Consider the following 27,485-nt stretch of genomic DNA (forward strand, 5'->3'; position numbering starts at 1 on the left):
AGCCCATTTCCATAGCCCTTCTCACCCTAGGCCCTTCTAATTCCAGAGTTCTTTTAATCCCTTTTGTTTGTCCATATTATTATTATCATTTATTGTTATTATTATTATTATTATTATTATTATTATTGTTATTATTATTAAAAATCTATATTCTCGCAGTTCAATTTCCCAAAGTTCATTCCTTATTATTATTGTTATTACAAATTCAACTTTCAAAATCCATATCCTTGCAGTTTAATTCCCTAAAGTTCATTTCTTATTTTCTCTGACAAATTTCCTCTTAATTACCGGTGCTCTAATCTTAAATTTAATTCCTTAGACCCCTGATTTTCAAACAAATTCCAAGAATCCAGTTTTCACTCAAATAGTTTTAATTCCACTCCGATTTTTAAATAATGTTCTATTTCTTTTAATTTTTACACAAGCAAGAATGATGAATCTTCATAATTCCGAAATAATGGGATTCGTGAGATTAATTCATGCAATATAAATCGGGCTTTGGTGGGGGCCCAACATATGTGATTTCCTTATGATTGATTGATTGTTTGTTTGATTTAATTGCCATGCATGATCGATTTTATTTTGCTCTATGACATGCTCGAAATTATTCCTTAATTGTGCACTAACCTCATTTCTTGATAGCGCATATTGATTCACCACCCAGGTACGTATTTACTCGCCCCATGGTCACTCCTTATACTTGTTCGGATTCTCATACGTGCATGATCATTTAAGGTATTCGTAGGTTCATTCATCAATTGCCACGTCAGCTTCATTTTATTAGTAGAGACCCGACTTTAGGGACTTAGAGGGGTGCTACGGTCTTTACCGTACCTTCCCGATAAGTAACCTGACCCCCGAACCCGATCCAGTTTTTCGCAGATCGCCTTTTCCAAAATAAGGAGTCACACTTAGGGTTTTTCTTTCTTATTTTGTTTACCCTTTTAAAATAAAACAAAAATAAGTGGCGACTCCAAGTCATTTTCTTAATCAAATAAAATCAATTTTTCAAAAATAAAAATCGAGCTCGCCATCGAGTGGGAAACGCATTGAGCCGAAATGCGGGGTCCACAGTATGTTTAGTAACTGTTTTTAAAAACAATTAGGAAAAATAGTTTTTGAGAACAGTTTTTTAAAATTGTTTTCTGATTTTTATAAAATAAAAGTTTGTTTGAAAGTCTAAAATGTTTTTAATTTGTTTATAATATTTTTAAATAGGTTTTAAAAATAATTTTTATGTTTAGTGTTTTATTTTTTATCATTTTACATGTTTATATAATTATTTCTTATAAAACAACCTTAAGAAAATAAGTGCAAACAATATAAAATAACTAAAAAATGTTATCCGAAAATACCTTATTTTCTATTTTTAAGAATAGAAAACAGTTTTTGGTTGTCAAACATATTTTCTGTATTTTTTGTTTTTGAGATTGGAAAACTATTCTAAAAAATTGTTCTCAAACAAACCTTTCTCTCTCTCTCTCTCTCTCTCTCTCTCTCTCTCTATATATATATATATATATATATATTCCAATAAAGATATGGAATGGTTATTGACAATATAATGATTATTAACCACTCACAAATATGTTTGTCAAAGTGTGGTTTCAGAGGTATAAGGGGTCAATTGTAGTTTTAAAATCCCGGTGAGTGAGGTATCAAACGACAAGGATAATTATCACCCACCATTTTCTAACAAGTCCCACTAAGATGTAAGTTTCAAATTTGTTTTATATAATACAACCTTGACAATTCATTTTTTCTACCTTTTTTCTTGACTATGTATATATTCCAACTTCAATTGCTGGCCATTGAATTCTTATCTTTACAAATAATATGAGTTAGGTTGCCATCATAGTTGATAAGCGTGTGAGGACCACCAAAATGTCACATCAAACATAATGCAATGTTCCATTTTCAATGCAATTGCTTGTTTTAAGAAAAAATTTCCATTAAGTTTTAATGAAATTTTTGTGAAATTTTAAGAAATTTCAAGTATTAGGTGAAACCAAAATATCCATTAGGGAGAGCAATTATAATCATGAAAAAATGAGTAAAATGTTACTATTATAAAGTAAATCCCTCTATTTTGCCATGATAATTGTTATTAAATACAACTCGGTTTAACTTATAACCTTTTCGTTTTTTTTACTCATCTGGTCTTCATGACCTTTTAGACTATGTTTGGTTCCCATAAAGTTTGAAAGAAGATGCAAAAGAGAGAAAATGGAGAGAAAAAATAGAAAGAAAGAAAAAGTAAAGAAAAATGAAAAATAAATTTTAAAGTCGATAAATTAGTTTTATATGTTATTTCAAACTTATTTTACTTATTTGACACTTTTATATAAAGATTAAATAATTTTAAAATATATAAGTTTCTCACTAATTTTAATTATAGAAATTGGGATTCTAGGGCTTAGAAGGATGAATGAATGACAAGGAGAGAGGAGGGTGGAGGGGTTTTAAAATGAAAATAACTCTTTTTCCCTCACTAAAACATGTCACGTGGAAAGCACATGCACCTTTCATCCAATACAGGTAACATTGTCATTTCAAAAATGTGCATTGCATGTAATTATAAAGTATGAAGGATACATTACTGGATTTTAAATTCGATGAGGTAACATGAAAAACACACTATAGGTTGGAGGATAAAGTGTAATAAACCCTAAAAACAAATAAAAAAAAACCTCATTTAAAATAAATAGAAAAAAAAGCCTAAAAATCCTAAAAATTTAAGAGAATTATTTTGTTATAATCCTTGTTCTCTCAAAATTATGATTTTACCGTGAAATCTTAAAATTCCCTTTGGAGAGGGAAGACACTCTTGGTGTGTTTATTTTTGAGTTCTAGGTGCATGAATTCAAAAATACCTAAACTAGAAAAATGTTAAAATATTTTATCTTTTTAGTATGAAAAATATTAGGATCGTAATTTGAGCGGGTTGGTGAGGTTGATGACCAATCTGAGCTCAAACCCAAATTAAGAAACAATCCACTCGACTTCAACCCAACACGACCTCATTTTTCTATGTTCGGATTGAGTTCAATTTATTTAAGTTAGACTTAAGTTGGTTGGGTTAGATTTAGGTTGCTTGGGTTGAATTCAAGTTGATCATGTTCCATAATCCAAAATTCATTTATAATATTTAAAAAAAAAAACCTTTTTAATGTATTTATATGAAAATTTAAATAGTAATTTGGATAAACTTTCAAGATAACAAACAAAAGAACAAACATAAATTTATGTATTTTTATAAATAAAAAAAGAAATATATGATATAATATAATTTGATATTTTTTTTCTTAAAATAAAAAAGGAAATGAATATTATTCTATAAAATGATATGCAGTATAAATATAAAAATATTAAATCGGGTTTGGATTAGACTAGGATTATGCAAACTTTAGTCCAAGCCTAACCTAAACTAAGCTCAAGTTGAAAAAAAAAAAAAAGTAACCTAAGGTTAATTTGAATATTGAAAATAATTGTTGAATCCATCCAAACTTGAATCGACCCGACCAAGTTCCACCTCTAAAAAATATACAATCTATATAAGGGTCTTCTTAATTTATAATTTAATGTAATAGTTTAATAGTTTTCCTCCATCCGTTCATCACACATCCTTCTAGAAATTGTAAATGTTTAGCGGTTTAGGTTTTTTCTCCATGGCTTTCTTTTTTCTTAATTCCCAAATATTTACATATTTCACTTTCTATTCCTAAATTTCTAGTTTTTCCAAATTTTTATGAAAATCAAAGATGTATGGGCATTACGGAAAAGTTAGTGATGCACTTCTACTCCATATTCTTTCCTTTTGACCTTTCCACTCAATAATGCAATGCAGGATTGATGGAAACGAGTCATTATTGAAGCAAAGGGAGCTGCTACTCCATTGCAATTCTTCCTAGCAAATTGTTGTTTTTCATTTCTAGTTCGCATCTGCGTACCTTCATTTTCCCCTGAATTCTTTCACTTCCTTTCCAAGGCAACATACATGGCTGATGCTTTAGTTAGAGAAGCTTTTCTCTCGGCTTCCCTCCAAGTTCTTTTCGATAGGTTGGCTTCTTCAGAGGTCCTCAACTTCGTAGGTGTTTAACAAACCAACTTAATAGCTTAAAGTGGTTTAATAACTTAATTCATTAAGTAAATTAAGTATGTTTGATAAAATAATTTAGTGCTATAATTTAAAAGTAAAAAACAACTCTAAATAATAAGTAAAAATAATTAACTTATTCTTAATTCTATATCTTCATTTTACTTTTTTATCCTCATTTGTCTTAATTACCTTCACGATCTCCTTTGCTACTCACAACCTCCACCGATACTTTACCTCTTTTACCCTAATAATAATTTATGAGAATAAATATGTCAATTTGATGATTTTGAATAAATTTTAAATTAATTTTATCAAGCAACCTTAATACTTAAAGTAATAATTAAAGTAATAAGTTTTAAACAAATAACTTAGATAAAATATTATTAGATAATACATTTAATATATTCATATTTAAATATTATTTATTGATTAATATGACTATTGGTTTATTTATGTTATTTTAATTAATTTAAATTATTTATAAAGTATTTAAAGGAAATAATTTATCTCAAATTATACTTTTATATATAACTCTCCAATCTATTTTAAATTATTTTAATTAAATAAGATAAAAAAATAATTCTCAAAAATTTTATATATTGAAAATAATAAAACCAAATCTTTATAATCATTACTTATTTTTTCAAGCATCCCATTCTATCACATATTTACTTAATATAAAAATAATTATTAATAATTTCACAAATATAATAAATCATTCCATTAGGAATCATCAATTTCAAATCATTACTTATTATTAAAAATTATTAATTAAAATTAATTTTAAATATTAAATAATATAATATCTACCGTCATCATAATAAATTTCAATTTGAACATTTTACTTGAAATAGTGATTATTTCAAAGTTTATAAGTATAAGAAACAAATACATGTTCCAATTTTAATTTTAATTTGTTTACAACAAATTTATTATTTAGAAATAAGAACATTTTACTTGAAATAGTGACTTCTGTTTCCCGTCTTGTTTATCTTTTTGACTCTTATTTTGCTTTCTTCTTTGCTTTCCACTCCATCATTGATGGCATTGAGTCATTGTTGAAGCAAAGAAAGCTGCTACTCCATTCCTATTCTTCCTAACAAATTCCTGTTCGTCTTTCCATTTCCCCTCAATTCTTTCACTTCCTCTGCAGATCGAGAAACAGACATGGCCCTGGCGTTAGTTGGAGGAGCTTTTCTCTCCGCTTCTCTCCAAGTTCTTTTCGACAGGTTGGCTTCTTCTGAGGTCCTCAACTTCATCAGGGGACAGAAGCTCAGTGATTCACTCCTCAGCAAGTTGAGGATCAAATTGCTGATTGTGGATGCAGTGCTCAACCATGCTGAGGTTAAGCAATTCACGGACCCAGCAGTCAAAGAGTGGCTCCTGCATGTTAAGGGTACTCTGTATGATGCGGAAGACCTACTGGACGAGATTGCTACTGAAGCTCTGCGATGCAAGATGGAAGCTGATGATCACTCCCAGACTGGCTCAGCTAAGGTATGGAACAGCATCTCTACGTGGGTGAAGGCCCCACTTGCTAATTATCGAAGCAGCATAGAGTCCAGGGTAAAGGAGATGATTGGCAAACTGGAAGTTCTTGAAAAAGCAATAGATAAACTTGGGCTGAAACCAGGCGATGGTGAGAAACTGCCACCAAGATCACCCTCGACTTCTCTGGTCGATGAATCTTGTGTGTTCGGCAGGAATGAAATCAAAGAGGAGATGATGACAAGGTTGTTGTCTGATAATGTAAGCACCAACAAGATAGATGTGATCTCCGTAGTCGGCATGGGCGGCGCAGGCAAGACCACACTGGCTCAGCTTCTGTATAACGACGCCAAAGTGGAGGAACTCTTTGACTTGAAAGCATGGGTTTGTGTTTCGGAGGAGTTTCTTCTTGTCAGGGTAACCAAATTAATTCTTGAGGGAATCGGATGTGCAACCCCTTCTGATATGCAAACAGACAACCTAGATTTGCTTCAGCTTAAACTGAAAGGGAGTCTTGGTGACAAGAAATTTCTACTCGTTCTCGACGATGTTTGGGAGAAAGGTTGTAGCGAATGGCATCGGCTACGAATTCCGCTCCTAGCTGCTGGGAAAGGAAGCAAGGTTGTTGTGACTACTCGCAGTACAAAAGTTGCAGAAGTCATGCAGGCAGTTCATCCTCATTATTCTCTGGGAGAGTTATCCGCTGATGGTTGTTGGTCCTTATTTACAAAACTTGCATTTGAAAATGGAGACTCCACGGCATTTCCTCAGCTAGCATCAATAGGCAGAAAGATTGTGGCCAAGTGCCAAGGATTACCTTTAGCGGTAAAAGCACTGGGGAGTCTTTTGCATTCTAAAGTTGACAAAAGGGAATGGGAAAAAATTTTGGAAAGTGAAATATGGGGCTGGCAAAATCTTGAAATTCTTCCATCGTTGATACTGAGTTACCATGATCTCCCATTGCATCTCAAGCGTTGTTTTGCCTATTGTTCCATTTTTCCCAAGGATCATGAATTCAATAGAGAGAAGCTGATTTTACTATGGATGGCAGAAGGATTTCTACGAGATTCACAAAGCAATGAAAGAATGGAAGAGGTAGGTGACCTTTATTTTCATGAACTTCTCTCTAAGTCATTTTTCCACAGATCTGCTACCAATGAATCATGCTTTGTCATGCATGATCTCATACATGACTTGGCTCAATATATATCCGGAGAATTTTGTGTTCGGTTGGAAGATGATAAAGTGCAAAAAATTACTGAGAAGGCTCATCATTTGTTTCATGTCAAAAGTGCTCAATCGACCGTATTTAAGAAGTTTGAAAGCCTTACAGAAGTGAAGTGTCTTCCAACATTCGGAGAGTTGGATACAATGCAACTCTGTTTCTATGCATTAAGTAAAAGAGTTTTGCATGATATATTACCGAAAATGAGATCCTTACGAGTGTTGTCATTACGGTATTACAACATTGAAGATTTACCTGATTCAATTGGCAAATTAATATATTTGCGTTATTTGGATCTCTCTTATACACTGATTAAAAGATTACCTGATTCTGTGTGTTATTTGTACAATTTACAAACGATGATATTATTGGGTTGTAATGAACTCAAAGAATTGCCATCAAGAATCGGGAAATTGATTAATTTGCGTCATCTTAATTTCTCTTATCATAAATTGAGTGAAATGCCAAGTCACGTTGGTCAATTAAAAAGTTTACAACAATTGACCAAATTTATTGTGGGGCAAAAAAGTGGATTAAGAATTTGTGAATTGGGAGAGCTTTCAGATATCAGGGGAACACTTGACATCTCTAACATGGAGAATGTGGCATGTGCTAAGGATGCATTGCAGGCGAATATGAAGGATAAGAAACACCTTGATAAACTAGCCTTGAATTGGAGTGACGAAATTGCTGATGGTGTTGTACAAAGTGGCGTAATCGATCATGTACTCAACAACTTACAACCTCATCCAAATTTAAAACGGTTCAAAATCACAAACTATCCTGGCATAATATTTCCAGATTGGTTAGGAGATCCTTCATTCTCCAATCTTTTGCGGCTAAAGCTTTGGGATTGTGAAAATTGCTCATCATTGCCACCACTTGGGCTGCTACCCTCTCTTCAACATTTATGTATCTCAGGAATGCCTGGAATTGAGAGGGTGGGCAGTGAGTTTTATAGGGGTGCTTCCTCCTCCAATACAATTAAAACCTACTTCCGATCTCTACAAACTCTAAGATTTGAGTGTATGTACAAGTGGGAGAAATGGTTACGTTGTGGATGCAGACCTGGAGAATTCCCTCGTCTCCAGGAGCTTTATATAATCGATTGTCCTAAACTCACTGGCAAATTACCAAAACAACTTCGATGCTTGAAGAAACTTGAAATTGATGGATGCCCACAGCTGCTTGTGGCTTCGCTCAAAGTTCCTGCCATCAGCGAATTGAGGATGCGGAATTTCGGTAAATTGCGGTTGAAAAGGCCAGCTTCGGGATTCACTGCTCTTCAAACTTCACATATTCAAATTTCAGACGTATCTCCGTTGAAGCAACTACCATTTGGACCACATCACAAGCTCACAATTACAGAATGTGATGCTGTAGAGTCTCTAGTGGAGAACAGAATCCTGCAAACTAATTTGTGTTATTTAAAATTCTTGAGATGTTGCTTTTCCAGATCCTTGGAGAAATGTGATTTATCCTCTACATTGCAATCACTAAACATCTCGGGTTGTAACAAAGTAGAGTTTCTCCTACCTGAGCTGCTGAGATGCCACCTCCCATTCCTTCAAACTTTACGGATCTATAGTTGTACCTGTGAGTCTCTCTCATTATCATTCTCATTAGCTGTCTTCCCGAGTTTGACTCATCTCCAAATCGAAAATCTTGAAGGGCTTGAATTCCTCACAATTTCGATTTCAGAGGGGGATCCCGCATCTCTTAATTATTTGGCAATCGAAGGGTGTCCTAATCTTGTGTATATTGAATTACCCGCTCTTGACTCAGCCTGTTATAAGATCAGTGAATGCTTGAAGCTCAAGTTGCTGGCGCACACACCGTCATCCTTGCGCAAATTAGAGTTAGGAGATTGCCCAGAGTTATTGTTCCGTGGTTTGCCCTCCAACCTCTGTGAACTTAAAATTCGGAATTGCAATAAACTCACACCCGAAGTGGACTGGGGTTTGCAAAGAATGGCCTCTCTTACACATCTCGAAATCGTTGGTGGATGCGAAGACGTGGAGTCATTTCCCAAGGACTGCCTACTGCCCTCCGGTCTTACCTCTCTTCAAATTATAAAGTTTCCAAAACTCAAGTCTTTGGACAGCAAGGGCCTTCAACGGCTTACCTCTCTCACAACATTATACATCGGCGCCTGCCCTGAGCTCCAATTTTTTGCAGAAGAGTGGTTTCAACATTTTTCTTCCCTTGTGGAATTAAACATCTCAGGCTGCGATAAGCTCCAGTCCTTGACAGGCTCAGTTTTTCAGCATCTTACCTCTCTTCAAAGATTACACATCCGCAAGTGCCCTGAGTTCCAGTTCCTCTCTGGTCTTCAGCACCTTACCTCTCTTCAAAGATTACACATCCGCATGTGCCCTGGGTTCCAGTTCCTCTCTGGTCTTCAGCACCTTACCTCCCTCATAGAACTACAAATCTTGGGCTGCTCAGGGCTCCAATCCTTGACAGAATTGGGTCTTCAAAGCCTTGCATCTCTCAAACTTTTAGATGTCTCCGACTTCCCCCAGCTCCAATCCTTGACACAAGCGGGTCTTCAACACCTCACCTCTCTTGAAACATTAAGTATCCAAGACTGCCCTAAGCTCCAATACTTGACAAAAGAGAGACTGCCAGACTCCCTCTGCTGTCTTACTGTCAAAAACTGCCCATTGCTAGAACAACGGTGCCAATTTGAGAAAGGCCAAGAATGGTGTTATATAGCTCACATTCCACAAGTACAGATCAATGGTGTACTAATGTAACCAAGTTGTGCTACAATAATGTACAGTCAGGTACTTGTTCTTTAGAAAATGTGAAATAATCTCAGTTTATTTTATTTAAGAATCTTATTTGTTTATACATTTCTGAAAGCTTCGAGCCTAAAGTAAATATATGAAGAGTAGAGAGGAGGATTGACACTTCTGATTTGGCAGTATTCCCAAAACCAAGTGAACCACTGCCTTGTTCATCTGAAGATTCTCTGAAATTGGAGACCTGGAACAGGGGAAGATTGATCCCAGGTAGATTACATTTCAAGCATACGACCAAATCTCATATTTCCGGCAGAACTGTTCCGCTTATCTTTCAGGTGGGCTTCTCTCATTTTCTCCACCTATTTCTCTTATGCAGGCATGGGGAAACCTGGGAGGTATTCGAGTTAGCTGCTTATTAGTAAGTAATTTTAATTGCTTTGATTTTTTCTTGCTTCTATTCTTTTTCCAGTGTTCCACTTATCTACATATTGCAAGATTTATAATAGCAAATGATTTCAATGTCTTAATTTTTGTCTAGCAGAAAGAGTCTTGCTATCATGGTGCTGAAGCATACCCATTCATCTTTGCAGAAATAGAGTTTAAAAGGTTGTCAAGAATTGTTGTTTCAAAGAGAGGGTTTTCCCTCCAACCTATGTCAACTTGACGGAAATGCAATAAACTCATGCCCTGGGAGGACTCGCCTTTCTTGAAAAATTTGCCTGCAGAGCGCTTGCTTTAAGCTCTCTTGAAGAATTACGAATCTCCAACTTCCCTAAGCTTCAACTACTTGACAGATGTGCCCTTTTCTGGAACATCAATGACAATTTACAAACGGGCAGGTCCTATTCTAATGAAGGTGCCACTGCATCAATGCCCAAAATAGTTTTCTTGAAAACATAATGATGTGCTGAAATGCCAGTTTGATTTATTATTAATGATTATTGATGTCCTTCAGGTTAGAGTGGCTTCTGCTTCACTCTCATTATGGTACTACTTTTTGCTTCTGATTGGGGCCACTTCTTTACATATATTCTTCCAAGATGGATCAATATTACAATGTATAGATGTTCAACATCTCAAAAGGTCTGATTTCTTGACTCACCTTTCCTTAATTGGAATATCCTTCCACTCTTGAGCTCATTTCAATAGACTAATTCCTGAAAATTCACGTCAGAGTTCGAGTCGTGATTTTCTTGCCAAATTTAAGAATTCTAATAGCCATTTCTGGCACTGACAAATGTCATATGCTTGTATTGTTATTGGATATTAGGGTTCACAAGGCGCTCTGTTCGTTTGATTAAAAAAAAAAAAAAAAAAAATCTTGAGCTAGATTTTTTGATTAAACAAAATCTTAACCCAAGGTGGCCAACATTGTGCGCAATTTGAGAAGCCAACCAAATAAAGGTTTTCTAAGTTTTGTTTTGATTTTACTTCCAAACTGGACTAGGTGATTTCTGGATTTATCAGTCTGTTTTTCTTACAGAGACACAGAGGAAACCAATGAGATCTGTAATTGCAAGAATCTCCCACAAGTTGTAAGAGAGGCCTGGCTTTCTAATGACAATGATTGCAGGCCAATTTACAATCAGGTTCTTCTTTTTCTCCAAATGATGTTTGACATGAGTTAGATTTATTGTTAATAGTGAAAGATTTATTGACTAGAATTCTTTGCATATGCTGATGTAGCTCTCTTTTGGGTATGTAACTAACAACAAAGTCACGTACACTACCTTCTTCATCATAAGTGAGGTGCAGAACATTCTCTGTTTCTATGACTTTAGATTTATTCTTAAAGTATGCTCTGTTAATCATTTTAATTGTTTCGGGTTTCTTCTTTGGTTGCAACACTCTTTCCAGTGTTCTTAAGCAGGTGTCCCAAGCAGCCCTAAAGATTTGTTTTCTTGTTTAGCATTCTTTTGATATGCTTATGGACCTTGAGTTTATTTGTCAATGGCCATTTCTTTGTTAATTCATGCAGGTTTTTCTAAAACAACTTCTGATTACTAGCTCTTAAAGAGATGCCTCTTTCAGGTACACAACAACGAGGACACCTACTTTTGCATCCTTACTAGCTTTTGCATCCAATTTCTCAGTTTAACGGCTGGCTATTTCTCATATGCAGGCATGGGGGGATGCTTCACATATATGTTTTTTCACCTTTTCCTTAGACAGGAAGAAATTTGAAAACTCCTTATGAGAACATGATCTTGATATGATGAAGAAAATCAGGTAAAGAGCAACAGTTTTATCCAAATATTTTTTAGATTTAGGCTTCATCTAGCATATCATAATCCCAAATTCTTAATATGACTTTGTATGCTTAAGATGGGTATTTGATGATCTTTTTTCTTAATCCTTTATATGCTTAAAATAATAACCCAATCACTATTATGGTTCTTCCAGATGGAAAGTGGAGTTGATGAAGATTTTGTTGTTTCAGTGCTTGTGAAACACTATGCTATATTACTAGTACTGAGGATGCTCTGTTTTGATTTGGAAGTCTGCACTTATTTGGAGTTCCTGTGACAATAGGCCTTGGAGACATTGCTTATTCTCCGCCAAGCATGAGAACCACTAACAAAAGGCAAGCTGATAAAAATATATAAACTTTGATATGTAGTCATTAGCTTGTTTCTTTACCAATTTTGACATCATTATTGTTCTTGCTTTGGTGTTATTTAGGCCTTGATTACAACAAGAAATTCAGTACATGTTCTAGTGTTGTGGACATGATGATTTAGATCACTCATGGATCCATTCCCGATTGAGATAATTGTGGAATTCACAATCTTCTTGTGCTTCTTGCTCGTGGAATTTGGATTGCCATGCCCATAGTCCTTTCAATGACTAAGTCTATTGGTTCAATGACACCTACAAATGTCATATGCTTGATAACTTACAAGCAAAGTGCTCTGTTTGTTTGATTTAAAAGAAATTTCTTGAGCTAGATGTTTGGAAGTTGGAACAAGCATACAGAGATGAGCAATGGAAGATTAACCCTAGGTGGCCGATGTTCTGAACGATTTGAGAAGCCAACCAAGGTTTTCTAAGATTTGTTTCGATTTTGCTTCCAAAATGGACTAGGTGATTCCTGGATTTATCAGTCTATTTCTCTTGTAGAGACAGAGGAAGTCAGTGAGATCTATAATTGCAAGAATCTCAGGTATAAGCACCGGCCCATCCACCTCCCCTCTCCTATCTTGGTATCAAGAACTGTGCATGGCTCATGTCCCACAAGTTGTAAGAGAGGTTTGGCTTTCTAATGACAAGGATTGCACACCAATTTACAATCAGGTTCGTTTTTTTCTCCAAATAGTATTTGATATGAGTTAGATTTATTGTTAAAAGTGAAACATAAGCTTGACTAGAATTCTTTGCATATGCTGATGTAGCTCTCTCTAGTTTTTTTTCCATGAGCTAATGCATCGAGAACCACTGCTGATTATTGGTACTAGGAGGCATGAATCTCTTTCAGGTATGTAACTAACAACAAAGAAACATACACTACCTTCTTCATCCCAACACCCTTCATGAGATGGGTGCAGAACTTGCTCTACTTTTTTTTATTTAAGATTTATTCTGAAACTACGAGTCTGGAACAAAGATAGAAATAGTGCAGGGAAGATTGGCTTGTGGTAGCTATTGTTCTGAGAATACTTCTTCAGTTAAGTAGGTTTATACTGCCATTTGTCATATTTCTAAGACTTATTCTTCGAATCTTGAGTGGGCTTTTTTCCCTTTAACTATTTCTCTTATATTTCTTCGGTTCTTTCTTGATGTAACTGTCTTTCCAGTGTTCCAAAGCAGGTGCACCAAGCAGCTCTATAGATTCGTTTACTTGTTTAGCATTCTTTGTACATATATATATATATATTTAGATATACACTTATGGCCATTTCTTTGTTAAGTCATGCAGGTTTTTCTAAAACAACTTCTGATTACTAGTTTCAAAGAGATCTCTTTCAGGTATGGTTTGCCACTGGAGATGCATAGGATTTCTCGGTTTGCCTGCTGGCTATTTCTCATATGCAGGCATGGGGGGCTGCTTTTTAGACAACCTTTGGTTAGTGAGGCATTTTTATTGCTTGGGTTCTTTCTTGTGAAATATATACTATAAATTTGTACCAGCTATTTCTTCACATATATGTGTTTTCACTTTTTCTTAGACAGGAAGAAATTTGAAAACTTCTATTGGAATCATGATCATTATGAAGAAAATCAGGTAAATAGCGAGAGTTTAATCCAAATATTTTTTTAGATTTAGGCTTCATCAAATTTGAAAACTTCTATTGGATTCATGATCATGATGATGAAAATCAGGTAAATAGCAATAGTTTAATCCAAATATTTTTAGATTTAGGCTTCACCTAGCATAACATAATCCCAAATTAGAAGCCAACAAAAGAGAAGCAAAATAAGACAACATAAAAGAAACCAGTGAGATCCCCTCTGAAAGTCATACAACTCTATTTTTCCTAAAATAATTACTTTGTATGCTTAATTGCTATTGTGATTGTTGCTCCAGATGGAAGGATGAGTTGATGAAGATTTTTTTGTTTCAATGCTTGTGGCTTAATTGCTATTGTGATGGTTTTTCAAGATATATAGAAGGTGGGTGTCATACTTCCATGTCTTTTTATGCAATATTACTAATACTGAAGATGCTCTGTTCTGATTTGGAAGTCTGCACTTATTAGGAGTTCCTGTAACAAAAGGCCTTGAAGACACATTTCTTCCCCACCATGGACAAGAACCACTTATAAAAGGCAAGCCGATAAAAATGTAACAACTTTGATATGGACTCATTAGCTTGTTTCTTTACCAATTTTGACATCATTTTGTACTTGATTTGGTGTTATTTAGGTCTTGACTACAATAAAAAAATTCAGTACATTTTCTGCTATTGTGGACGTGACGATTTAGATCACTCATGGAATCATGGATCCCTTTCCGGACTGAGATAACTGTGGAATTTACAATCTTGTTCTTCTTCTTGCTCGTGGAATTTGGATTTCTTTTCAACAACTAAGTCTATTAGCTCTCATTGTTTATCTCAGCAAGACCCTTTGTTTGAAAAATAAACTCTTAAACTTATGAAAGTTTAAACTGTGAGACTCCCAAGAAGAATATGGTAAACTGATCCGACTTTGAGAGTTCGTGGAGCTTTTGTTTATCATTTTGAAGTTGTCATTATGTTGAAGTAGTTAGACTGCTATTTTATCAATGAGCTCTTGATTTTGTATATAGAAATGATGATTTTGAGCTCATTATATGACTCTCTTCATGTATCAAAAAATCTGGTCTTCTTTTGTATTATCAGGTTGCTTCAAGTTGATTAAGGAATCGGTGAAATAATCATTATAATATTAGATTATCTCAAATATTCTTTTGATTTACCTTTTTATGATTTTGAATCCACACAACAACAATGACATACTATATATGGTTAGCCATTGGAAATGCATATACTTATCTCTTTTGCATTCTTAGTAACTTTTGCATCCAAAAATCCCTTTAGATCTTAATACTCTATTCAAGGGACTAAAGAACCTCAGCTCTTGAATCTTCAAGAACTAAATGTCATTTTCTTGTATTTTGATGGAAAAGGAACATACCCTGTTTGTTGGATTTAAGATTTATTTTTGGAACAGGTATATGAAGAGAAGCAAGCTAAAGGTTGAACCTAGGAAGCTTTCATTTTAAGCATCCATACTTTAATTAAAAATATTCTTTGACCAATATGTGAACACAACCGTAGCCAATTTCTAGAAAAAAATGTGCATTTACAAATGGCATATGTAAATCTTCTATTATTGTAGGTTGATCATAGAGATCACTGTCATGGATCCCATTTAGGACTTGGTTATGGTCCTATGTTGACAATCTTCTTATGCTTTTCATTAGCATAGTTTTGATTTTCATGCTTTTGGTTCTATTAGTGATCATAGGGCCTTAATTCTCATTGTCCAAAGTCCTAATGAAGGTGTAAACATCTTTGCGTTTTGACAATTCCAGGTCAAAATTCCAATTGTGTTCTCCTAGCTCCATTGATTCAAATCATTCCTCGAATTATTGTCAATTCCAAGTTAATCATGATTGAAGATTGCTAGAGAAAGTGGTAAGTGTTTTATAGGTGATGGATGATATCAAGCATTGATCAACCTAGTTTTAAACTTATTTCTTTTGTTGAAAATTGGAATTGAAGTTTATGAGTGTCAAATTTTATATTTCAAATATTTGGATTAATTACTGATCAAGCACACAAAAGGGTAATGGTTCCTATTATACCTAGAATTTAACAAAAAAAAAATTATTGATCAAGATTCGAACACATTTGCAAAATCTTAATTTGTTGGATGGAGATAAAAACTGAGCATTTATGCCCTTTTTTTAAGCAGATGATTTCATGGCTATGAGAGTTAGATGGTCTTCTTAAGGTTCTTTGTAACGACTCGCTCCCAACAGTGTAGATATTGTCCGCTTTGAACCCAAAGGAGCCCTCGTGACTCTAAAATACTTCTATAGGGTTACAAGAAGTCCATACTTATATGGTGCCAAAAACTTTCCCCCCTATCTAATGTGGGATATCACAAACACCTCCTCATGCAGACATAACGTCCTTGTTGTGTCCTACAGGATTATAGGGCCAAACAAATATACACCCTTATGGGGACAAACAAACCCCACACCGAGGTCGGAGATCGGCTATGATACCATTTGTAACGATCCACTCCCAATCGTGTAGATATTGTCTGCTTTAGACCCAAAAGGGCCCTCATGACTTTAAAACATGTTTATAGGGTTATGAGAAGTCCATACTTATATAGCGTCAGAAACTGTCCCTCTTATCCGATGTGGGATGTCACAACAAGTTTTTTTTACCTATTTTTGGGGTGTTTGGTTTAAAAGAAAATTTTAGGGTTTTAAGTTGAAAATAATCTTTTGTGAGAAAACTTCTTTCAATGGATTGATTCTATGTAAGTTTCATCTCTACCCTCATATTTGTTATTTTTGGAGTAAAACCCAAATTTATTCTTGTGTGAATTCAAGAGGAAGTTGAAATCAAGCTTGGTGTGGAATTCAAGTATGCTTTTGGAAGAAAAAAGTGGGTAGTTGAGGTTCGAAGGCACAAGACAAGTGATCTGGGAAAGAATTGAAGGTTTGGACTTGGTCCTTGTATATATTTAATTTTCCTCATAGTAGATGTTTTTTTATCACTTTTAGGTATGCAGATTTTTTTTTTTTTAATTTCTTCATAGGTTTTCCACATTAAATCTTAGAGTCACGTTTAAATACACTAAAATCAACCAAACTAATAAAATCTTAAACTAAAAATAGGAGGTCATTGAACATCACACTAAAGATCCCTAAAAATCTTCTAAGATGTCTCTAAAAAAAGTCCAAAGATAATGATCAAATGAATCGTAGTGAACCACCAATAGAGACTCAACATCAACTCAAAAAAGGACCTTAAGTGTACAATGAGGGAACAAAGGATGAATGAGAGCAAACCCTAGATAGCACGTGCCAAGAGGACAGAATAGAGGGTTTACACTTAATATGGCTAAACTTTTTTTCATTTTTCTTTATTATACTCAAACTTGATGAAGTTCTTCAATTTTCTTATGATGAGTACAAGGTCCTCATCATTTTACTAGCTTCTTCTATTTCATCATCATTAATGAAGGCTTTAAGAGCTATGCTTTTCTTTTGTCTTTCACATCTTGATGACTCTTCATGGTGATTTTGTGTGTTATCAAGGATCTAATTAATTCCTCTAAAGGAAGTTTTGTAAGGTATCTTGGATAGTCATAACCTTAATTTCCCACTTCTTAGAAAGAAATCTTAAAATCTTCATAACTTTTTCCAATTCTTTGTTGACCTTTCTCAAAGCTTGGAGTCCATTGATGATGTCAGTGAACCTAGTAAACACCTTAATAATAGGTTCATTTTTTTCATAGATAATACCTCATAGCTTTGCACAATAATATTGATTTTGGACTCTTTAACTTGATTTATCTTTTCATAAGTTATTTCTAACAATCTCTAAATATCCTTAGCGGCTTCACATTAACAAACACGGTTATATTCATTTCTATCAATTGCATAATGTAGATAATAAATAGTTTTAGCATTTAATTGAGCTTTTTTTTTTTTTTTTTGTCAAACTCCTTGCACTCTCAGCTAGGTTTAAGTATAACAATTTCACTCTCAATTTTAGCTGGAATATGAGGACCATTTTGGATAATATCTCAAAGATCATAATCAATGGATTTTAAAAACCATGTCATCCTTGTTTCTAATAGGAGTAATCAATCTCCAAAAAATGCAAGTCTATTAATAAAGAACTCTTCCATATAAGATGAATTAGAAGAATTAGTCCTTTCCTCTTAGGTGGTTGAGTAAAAAACAAGAGGTCTTGCTCTAATACCAATTATGAAAAAAAGCTAATTCAATTTCAATAATCACCCAAGGGGATTGGGAGTTAAAAGTAAAATTAATTAAATGTAAGCAAGATATGGAGATGATAACGAATAAATAAAGAGCAATTATAAGAAATTGAGAGAAAAAAAAAATTGTAAACTCTTTTATAATGATTCAATAAGTTGCCTACATCAACTCTCCTCAAGCTTTTGATCAAATGAGAGTTTTACTATCTTCAAGACTTGAACCACAAGCCTTAAATGTCTACACTTGGATTCCAATGTTCCAATGGACTTTTACAACTCTTTAAGTGATCAACCTATTTGAATAATCCTCTCACAATCATTAGATAAGGGTAAATTTATGAACTTCAATCCTAGTAGCAACTTATAATACAAGAAAAACTAGGAAAAACTTGAGGTGCATGAAGATAATTTGTAAGCTAAGAATTAAATGCACTTTAGAAGAGCTTTGAAAGAGAAGAAAGATAGATTTTCACTTGAATGTAGTTGTTCTCTTATCCATAAATTCTTTAAAACTCTTTAATTTATGGTTTCCTAGCTCGAGGACCCCAAAAGTCATAAATAGGGCTCAATCGATTGAGTAATTGGTTTGACCAATTTACTAACCTTTGTACATTTAATGCATTGATAGGTGATCATTGGGGTTCAATTAAGAAACCGATTGAGCCTATGTTACTAGATGAGAGAGAAGGTGCAAAGTGCATCTCGATTAGTCAAGCCCAACCGACTCAACAAGTTCCTCCCTACCTCAACTGGTTACATCGTAAGGTGCTAAAAAACACCTATTTGACACTTGGAACCTCCAACAACTTATGTTCAATAACTTAAAACCTTTTACGATAAGTTTAGAAAGAATTTGACTCAAGGTTTTAATCCAAAACAAGAAACCGTCCAAATTTTGATGATATTTAATCTCTTCTAAGTTCAAAGATGGATGATTTTAAAATTTTGAAGTGCATGAAAAAGATGTTGACTCAAGTCCACCAACAAATATCATTCTTACAATAAGTCCTGGGTCACTTTAAGTCTTTGAGGATCTCAATTATTCACAGTATTAATCTTCTTTCAAGTTTCCATGAACTTTCTTTGAATTTTCAAAAGTGAATCTAAAATAATTACTTGATTTGAATGGTTAGTAAGCTTGACATTGTTTTGTGATCAACAAAACTCAATTATGAGAACCCTTGGGCTGATAATCGAGGATTCCCTCATCCTTCCTTCTATTTCACGTTCTACATGAAAGATCATTGGCTCATGGCTTTCTTCCAAAGGCAAGCACCAATAAAGTGATAAACACATCATATAAGATCATATGAACTTAGTTGTGGTATTGCAACATGCATTATGAAGACATCTTAGACAGATTATATAGATTTAGGTTCATATCAAGAAATTATTAATTTATATAATAAGTGGGTCCTATATATGAAATTACATAGATTTTTCTTCAATGTGTTATTTTATAAATTAACAAATTATTAACTTAGCACGTTGACTCTAAATCGAGACCGACAAAAGACATTACTTAACCGAGGTTATCAAATTATCAACTATTAATTTATCCAAATTCTTCTGTATTTGATATCAATTAAGGATATTTTTAGTATAAAAAAATCATAAAACACTTGATATTTTTTAAATAATACAAACTATAAATAGAAACATGAATAAAAAATTAATTTTCATTAAATCAAAATGATTTCTAATATCATTTTGTTATTCTCTACCACATGATACTGTAACCTATATCGAGACTAGACCCAATACCATCTAGAGGAGATAAATCAAAATCTCAACTTTCTTTTATATTCCAATATTTCAAACATGATCTTGATTTAATTAACACGTAAAAAAAGAAATTAAAATTATAAAAGAAGTTTCTTATATATTATTATGAAATGGTACAAACATGGTACGTTTTGGTATGATTTTTTTGCTAAAGAAAATTATTAAAATATAAATTAATTATAAGGTTGAGATTGAGTTGGAACGTCTATGTCGGTGGACCACAAAGCTTTGCTAAAATTTACAGTGTAATATTATTTAATTGGATTTTTAAAAACAAATAAAAAATAAATAAATAAACCTTTAAGACGTGTATATAACCCTATGACTTTTGACCTAAGATTTTTTCTTATTTATTTATTTATTATTATTAATAATAGAGACCTCACACTGACAAACATACCAACCAATTGCTAAATTTTATAAAAATATTGTATCATAAAATATATATATACCCTACATGATAATTGAGCACAGTAGAACCAAAATGTAACGCTACCCCATGTGACACTATAATGCATCTTCAATTACCCACTAGATGCAAACACTTTTTTTTTTTCTAATTATTATTATTATTTATTGTTTTTAAAATACAAAACTTATATATATATATATATATATATATTATATATATATATATATATATATATATAATATTTTATACAAAATACAAAAAAATATAGATTTCCCTTATATTAATTTAAGATAATAACTTTTTTTAATATTTTGATTTGAATACTATTTGACACCATTGAAACGGTCTTTAATAATCAATTTAGTCATGTCTTAGTTCAAATTGAATTTTCTGTGAACGGCTTTATAAGCCTAGATAGCGGTGTTTAAGGACAAAATGAGCATAAGTCCCGTGTTGATCCGCTTATGGTGGTGCATGTTCAGGAAATTATTTGAATTGATTAAGGATAAAATTGTGATTATTTTATGTGACAATAAGTAATATTATAAAGGGATTAAGTAGAGCTAGTTCCTTCAGATCTCTTAGAATAGACAGTCTTACATCATATGCATCAGATAATTCTGCATATAATTTAATCAGTTCTTCATATGAGTTAAACAAATATGCAAATTCATTAGTTGCATCATCATATAGTCATCACATAAAATTTAATAATTCAAAATTAGATGAAGAAATGATTCAAATTGAAAATCAACAAAAATTTTTATCAAGTTTTGTTTCAAAAATTCCTCTTTTTGAAGAAGAGTCTATTTTCTTTCATCCCGATAACCACATTTAAACACAAATATCATCAGAAGAAGATATATTAAAAGAAATCTTTTTGTTCTAGAATGGATTAAATTAGATTATTTTTCTCCTTATAATAATGCTAAAAGAAATTATTTTAAACAACTTTCTTTTCAAGTTAGAAATGCTTTAAGAAAACAATATGAAAAATATATGCAACAAATTAGGATAATAATTCCTTTTTTCCATTGGTTTTTCAAATTTAGGAAACCTCTTAAAAGAATTGCAACATTAACCTCAAGAAAAGCAATAGAAAATTCTCCACATAATAAAAAATTATTAGATCAACAAAACATAAATTTATCGGAATCAAGAAACTTAAACCAAGAAAAATCAAGAGAAAAGTCAAGTGAAACAAAATTTAATCAAAATTTTTTTTCTTCTACCCCGGGAGAGGTGGAGGAAACATCAACATCAAAGATAGAAAAAAAACAAGTGAAAGTAATAAAGTACAAAAAATAGAAAATAAAGAAAAAACAATATAATTAAAACAATAAATGTAATATCTTCAAAAGTAGATAAGCAAGGTTTTTTTTTTTTATGTTATATATAAAACAAATGATGAGGAAACACATAGAAATTATTTACAAAACTTTTAAAAAAAATTAATTCTCACAAAAAATACAAATAAAACTTAAGAAATCAGACCTGCACAACACTTAATGGATGAAATTTTTAATAGATTAAAAAAAAAATCAAAAGCTTATAACTATTGAAGATTTGAAAGAATAAATACAAGAAATAAAAAACCAAATAGATCAATTAAAACAAGAAAATGAAGAAATAAGAAATATAATACAATACAAACAAGAAAATTTTGTCGAAACATCTGATAATCAAGATCCAAGAATAATAATACCTGATAAACAAACTCCCATAAAATCATTTATAAATGCAATATCAAAAATAGATTTTCAAATATGGTATACAAATGTAAAAGTCATAATTGAAGATTTTGAAGTATAAATGACAACATTAATAGACTCAAGAGGTGATATGAATTGTATTCAAGAATGATTATTCCCTACTCAATATTATGAAAAAAAAACAAGACAATAACTTTTCACTGCAAATAAAGGAAAATTAGACATAGAATACAAAATTCAAAATGTTCATATATGTTAAGATATTTATTGTTTTAGAACTAAATTTGCGTTAGTACAAAACATGACCGAACCTTTAATCTTAGGAACTCCTTTTATTACATTGTTTTACCCATTTTAAGTAACTGATGAAGGTGTTAAAACTACAATATTAGGAAACCCCATATTTTTCCCTTTTATATATCCATTAACTAAAAAAGAAATACATCAAGTCCAAAGTGATTTAATAAATAAAATGATAAATTTAATTCAAAGAAAACAAGCTCATATAAATTTTCTCTCAAAAGAAATTCAATATGAGAAAGTAGAATAACAACTTCTAGAAGATAAAGTTCAAAAGAGAATAAAAGAAATTCAAGATCTTTTTCAAAAAGAAACTTGTTATGATCTTCCAAATGTTTTTTGGTCTAGAAAGAAATATGAAATAAGTTTACCTTATATTCAAAATTTTGATGAGTCTAAAATTCCCACTAAAACAAGACCTATTCAAATGAATGAAAAACTTTTAGAATACTGTAAACAAGAAATTGATTCATTAGTAAAAAAATAAATTAATCAGACCCTCAAAATCTCCTTGGAGTTGTGCCGCTTTTTATGTTCAAAATGTTGTTGAACTAGAAAGAGGTGCACCCGGATTGATCATTAATTATAAACCTTTAAATAAAGTATTACAATGGATAAGATACCATATTCCTAATAAAAAAGATTTACTCAAAAGACTTCATAGTGTTGTAGTTTATTCAAAATTTGATATGAAATCAGAATTTTGGTAAGTTCAAATTAAAGAAGAAGATAGATACAAAACTGCTTTTACAGTTCCTTTTGGTCATTATGAATGGAATGTCATGTCTTTCGGTCTCAAAAATGCCCTTTCTGAATGTCAAAATATTATGAATGACATTTTTAACTCTTATTTTCAATTCATTATTGTGTATATTGATGATGTTCTAGTATTTTCTGATTCATTAGAAAAACATTTTGTTCATTTAAAAAAGTTTTCAAAGTAATTAAAGCAAATGGAATGGCATGTTCCTCTCCAAAAATGAAATTGTTTCAAACAAATATAAGATTTTTAGGACATGAAATTTATCAAGGTAAAACAAAACCAATTCAAAGGTCAATAGAATTTGCTAACAAGTTTCCTGATGAAATAAAAGACAAAAAATAATTGCAAAGATTTCTAAGATGTTTAAATTATATTTCTGATTATTTCAAAGATTTGAGAATCATTTGTGAACCTTCATACAAAAGACTTAGGAAAAATGAACTTGCATGGACTAAGAATCATACTAATTTAGTCAAAGAAATTAAACAAAGAGTGAAACATCTACCATGCATTAACTTCCTTCATCCCAATGCATTACTCATTGTAGAATTAGATGCATCTAATTTAGGTTATAAAGGCATATTAAAGCAAGAATATAACAATCAAGTGCATATAGTTAGATATCATTCCAAGACCTAATTGGGCACTGAAATAAACTATTCAACTATCAAAAAGAAAGTTTTATTAATAGTTTCATGTATTTCAAAATTTCAAAGTGATTTGATAAACAAAAAAAATCTTTTCAAAAGTGATTGTAAAGCTGCAAAAGACATTTTACAAAAAAATGTTAAAAATCTAGTTTCAAAACAAATTTTTGCAAGATGACAAGCTTTACTTTCAAATTTTAATTTTGAAATTGAATTTATTAAAGGACAGTAGGATTCCCTTCTTAACTTCCTTACTTGGGAGTTTTTGCAAGGTAAGGATCCTCCTCCTTTTCCATTATCTCTTGCTAGAGAATTTAACATCAAATGGTGGGATAAATTCAATCACGAGTTTGTGTGTCAACAAAAGATTTTGCAAATAATTTCAAGGCTAGAATCTTCAAATTCAAAAGGTTCAGCAAGTTCTTCTCAATGGCCAACTCAATCAGAATTCCTAACTCTAAAAAGCAAATGTCAAGCTTTATTAGCAGTTGCTATAGATTTAGAACAATATCGACAAGGATTTATTCAAACTCTCAAACAGTTTGGTAATAATCAAGATAATGAAGAAACTAAAGACATAGCTTTATCTGATTATTCATATGTAGACCCCAAGTTCATCCTGTATGGTGGACTTATGGGTCAATCTAGATAAAAGATTTCAAGAATCTTTTGTACACTTGTATATTTGTACATTTGTCTCCTTGTATTTATTAAAAAAATATATATATATTCATATAGTAGTGAATAGTATTCAATAGTGTCAAACAGTGATCAAATAGTAAAAGTTGTCTTTCATTTAGCAACTTTGATTTTCAAAAAGCACATAAAGAAATGTGGCCTTCTTACCTAGAGCTCCCTGACAAGATTTAATTTCTTCGTCTGAAGCATGGAAGAAAGAGGCCAGTTGTTTTCTACAATTATTTTTTGATTCAATTCTACTTTAAATCCGTTGATTTCATCAAGACTCACGTCCAACCACTTCCTCTATAAATAATGCAACCTTCATCACAAGGCAAATGACCAAAGCGGGGATTAAAGCCTTCAAGAGTGTTCCCTAAAAAAATTCTCTTCGCTTTTGTAATCTCTTTCTTTTCATTCAATAGTGTCAAATAGTATTCAAATAGTGATCAAATAGTAAAAATTGTCTTTCATTTGGCAACTTTGATTTTCAAAAAGCACATGAAGAAACATGGCCTTCTTACCTACAATCCCTTGACAAGATTTAATTTTTTCATCTGAAGTATGGAAGAAAGAGGCTAGTTGTCTTCTGTAATTACTTTTTTATTCAATTCTACTTCAAATCCGCGGATTTCATCAAGACTCGCATCCACCTACTTCTTTTAGAAATAGAAATGCAACTTTCATTACAAGGCAAAACGAGCAAAGCGAAAATCAAAGCCTTCAAGAGTGTTCCCTAAAAATTTTCTCTTAGCTTTTGTAATCTCTCTCTTCTTCCAAAAATCTATTCCTTTGTAATCATCCCTCTGTTGTCAACAAGCCAGTCTGTAGTCAACACTTTCTTATACTCAAGGTATCATTTTCAATACTAAAGTTTATTTTGAGATCAATTTATTTGTTCTTATGTTCAATTTTTTGTAATGAATTAAACAAAATTAGACATTAAATATTTATGTTTTTATGTTTGGAATCCTTAGACAGAATTAATCTTTCATGTGCATGAACTATTGTATGTCCTGGGTGTAAATGGTATCAAAGTCACGTTCTGCTTAAAAATTGTGTGGTATTACGAATTGAAACATTCTTTAATCACCAATTTAGTCCTAACTTAGTTCGAATTGAATTTCATGTGAACGGCTTGGTGAGCCTAGATAGTGGTGTTTAAGGGCAGAAGGAGCGTAAGTCCCGTGTTGATTAAGGATAAGATTGTGATTATTTTCTATGACAATGAGTAATATTATAAAAGGATTAAGTAGAACTAGTTTCTCTAGATCTCTTAGGATAGACAATCTTGCATCATATGCATTAGATAATTCCACATATAATTTAGTCAGTTCTTCATATGAGTTAAACATATATGCAAATTCATTAGTTGCATAATCGTATAGTCATCACATAAAATTTAATAATTTAAAATTAGATGAAGAAATGATTCAAATTGAAAATCAACTAAGAAATTTATCAAGCTTTGTTTCAAAAATTCCTCTTTTTGAAGAAGAATTGAGTCAACTATTTTTATTTTTATTTTTATTTTTTTACTAATGAATCAATTTCTTGTTTATAGTATTTTAAAAGTTTTTCATTCATTTGAATAGGTCTAGTTTTAGTGGGAATTTTAGACTCATTGAAATTTTGAATATAAAGTAAACTTATTTCATGTTTCTTTCTAAACCAAAAAGCATTTAGAAGATCATAACAAATTTCTTTTTGAAAAAGATCTTGAATTTCTTTTATTCTCTTTTGAACTTTATCTTCTAGAAGTTGTTCTTCTATTTTCTTATATTGAATTTCTTTTGATAGAAAATTTATATGAGTTTATTTTCTTTGAATTAAATTTATCCTTTTATTTATTGAATCACTTTAGACTTGATGTATTTCTTTTTTAGTTAATGAATATATAAAAGAGAAAAATATGGTATTTCCTAATATTGTAGTTTTAACACCTTCATTAGTTACTTGAAATGGTAAAACAATGTAATAAAAGGAGTTCCTAAGATTAAAGGTTCGATCATGTTTTGTACTAACATAAATTGAGTTCTAAAACAATAATTATCTTAACATATATGAACATTTTGAAGTTTGTATTCTATGTCTAATTTTCCTTTATTTGTAGTGAAAAGTTCTTGTCCCATTTTTTCATAATATTAAGTAGGGATTAATCCTTCTTGAATACAATTCATATCAACTTCTAAGTCTATTAATGTTGTCATTTCTACTTTAAAATCTTCAATTATGACTTTTACATTTGTATACCATCTTTGAAAATCTATTTTTGATATTGTATTTATAAATAATTCTATGGAAGTTTGTTTATCAAGTATTATTATTCTTGGATCTTGATTATCAAATGTTTTAACAAAATTTTTTTTATATTGTATTAAATTTCTTATTTGTTCATTTTCTTATTTTATTTGTTTATTTTCTTGTTTTAATTGATCTATTTGCTTTTTTATTTCTTCTATTTCTTCTTTCAAATCTTCAATAGTTATAAGCTTTTGAATATTTTTTAATTTATTAAAAATTTCATCCATTGAGTATTGTGCCGGTATGATTTTTTGAGTTTTATTTGGATTTTCCGTGAGAATTAAAATTTTTAAGTTTTGTAAATAATTGCTTTGTGTTTCTTCATAATTTATTTTGTCAATAACATCAAAAAATACTTATTTACTTTTGAAGATATTACATTTATTATTTTAATTATTTTATTTTTTTCTTTATTTTTTATTTTTTGTACTTTATTAATTTCACTTGTTGTTTTTTCTATTTTGGATGTTGATGTTTCCTCCACCTCTCCCATGTGACATTATAATGCATCTTCAATTACCCACGAGATGTAAATACCTTTTTTTTTTTGTAGTTATTATTATTATTATTATTATTAGTATTATTATTTATTGTTTTTAAAATACAAAACTTATTAAGGTAAATCTATATTTTTTTTGAATTTTGTATAATATATATATATATATATTAAGGTAATAATTTTTTTAATATTTTGATTTTTTAAAATTGGATATGATGGTGTTTGTTTTTAAAAAATTTACTAAAAGTAATTTATTTTCAGATTTTAGATTTTTCTTTTCTTTTTTACTTTTTGTTGATTTATTATTTATTTCTAAAAAAAACTATTGAATAGAAAAGCCAAAGTATTTGATTTTTTTATGTTAAAAGGAAAA

The 27,485-nt window shown here is 31.5% G+C and overlaps 3 protein-coding genes across 14 annotated transcripts in view; all 3 read left to right on the forward strand.

Moving 5' to 3' along the window:
• The window catches only part of LOC117926842 (transmembrane 9 superfamily member 1-like), an 18,456-nt gene extending 14,357 nt beyond the window's left edge, over positions 1-4,099 (forward strand). Inside the window, exon 10 of the mRNA XM_034846132.1 lies at positions 3,936-4,099. Coding sequence (XP_034702023.1) covers positions 3,936-4,099 — 164 coding nt within the window. The remainder of the gene's footprint in view (positions 1-3,935) is intronic.
• A 1,020-nt stretch (positions 4,100-5,119) lies between these two features.
• On the forward strand, positions 5,120-12,142 carry LOC117926664 (putative disease resistance RPP13-like protein 1). 12 transcript variants are annotated; one of them, XM_034845865.1, is made up of 10 exons: positions 5,120-9,601; positions 9,743-9,829; positions 9,939-9,980; positions 10,104-10,418; positions 10,518-10,645; positions 11,046-11,151; positions 11,249-11,311; positions 11,541-11,593; positions 11,685-11,791; positions 11,966-12,142. In XM_034845865.1, the coding sequence occupies exon 1, from the start codon at positions 5,267-5,269 to the stop codon at positions 9,569-9,571; it is 4,305 nt and encodes a 1,434-aa protein (XP_034701756.1). In that variant the 5' UTR covers positions 5,120-5,266; the 3' UTR covers positions 9,572-9,601; positions 9,743-9,829; positions 9,939-9,980; positions 10,104-10,418; positions 10,518-10,645; positions 11,046-11,151; positions 11,249-11,311; positions 11,541-11,593; positions 11,685-11,791; positions 11,966-12,142. The 12 variants fall into 12 exon arrangements, with proteins under 12 accessions (XP_034701756.1, XP_034701760.1, XP_034701748.1 ...); XM_034845869.1 differs by lacking the exons at positions 11,685-11,791; positions 11,966-12,142 and adding an exon at positions 10,833-10,966 and having other exon boundaries at positions 11,541-11,594; XM_034845857.1 differs by lacking the exons at positions 11,046-11,151; positions 11,249-11,311; positions 11,541-11,593; positions 11,685-11,791; positions 11,966-12,142 and adding an exon at positions 10,833-10,859 and having other exon boundaries at positions 9,681-9,829.
• Positions 12,143-12,609: 467 nt separating this feature from the next.
• LOC117926666 lies at positions 12,610-14,936 on the forward strand. The gene is made up of 7 exons (XM_034845870.1): positions 12,610-12,856; positions 12,955-13,037; positions 13,529-13,625; positions 13,729-13,784; positions 14,088-14,173; positions 14,260-14,328; positions 14,426-14,936. The coding sequence occupies exons 3-7, from the start codon at positions 13,548-13,550 to the stop codon at positions 14,524-14,526; spliced, it is 390 nt and encodes a 129-aa protein (XP_034701761.1). The 5' UTR covers positions 12,610-12,856; positions 12,955-13,037; positions 13,529-13,547; the 3' UTR covers positions 14,527-14,936.
• Positions 14,937-27,485: the final 12,549 nt, after the last annotated feature.

This window comes from Vitis riparia, chromosome 12, assembly GCF_004353265.1.
Source record: "Vitis riparia cultivar Riparia Gloire de Montpellier isolate 1030 chromosome 12, EGFV_Vit.rip_1.0, whole genome shotgun sequence".
Classification (NCBI taxonomy): Eukaryota; Viridiplantae; Streptophyta; class Magnoliopsida; order Vitales; family Vitaceae; genus Vitis; species Vitis riparia.

Coding starts and splice junctions, on each gene's coding strand:
- LOC117926664 (XM_034845865.1), top strand. CDS start 5,267: ATGGCCCTGGCGTTAGTTGGAGGAGCTTTTCTCTCCGCTTCTCTCCAA.
- LOC117926666 (XM_034845870.1), top strand. CDS start 13,548: ATGCATAGGATTTCTCGGTTTGCCTGCTGGCTATTTCTCATATGCAGG. Junction 13,785..14,087: donor ATCATTATGAAGAAAATCAG/GTAAATAGCGAG, acceptor TTGTTGCTCCAG/ATGGAAGGATGAGTTGATGA. Junction 14,329..14,425: donor ACAAGAACCACTTATAAAAG/GCAAGCCGATAA, acceptor GGTGTTATTTAG/GTCTTGACTACAATAAAAAA.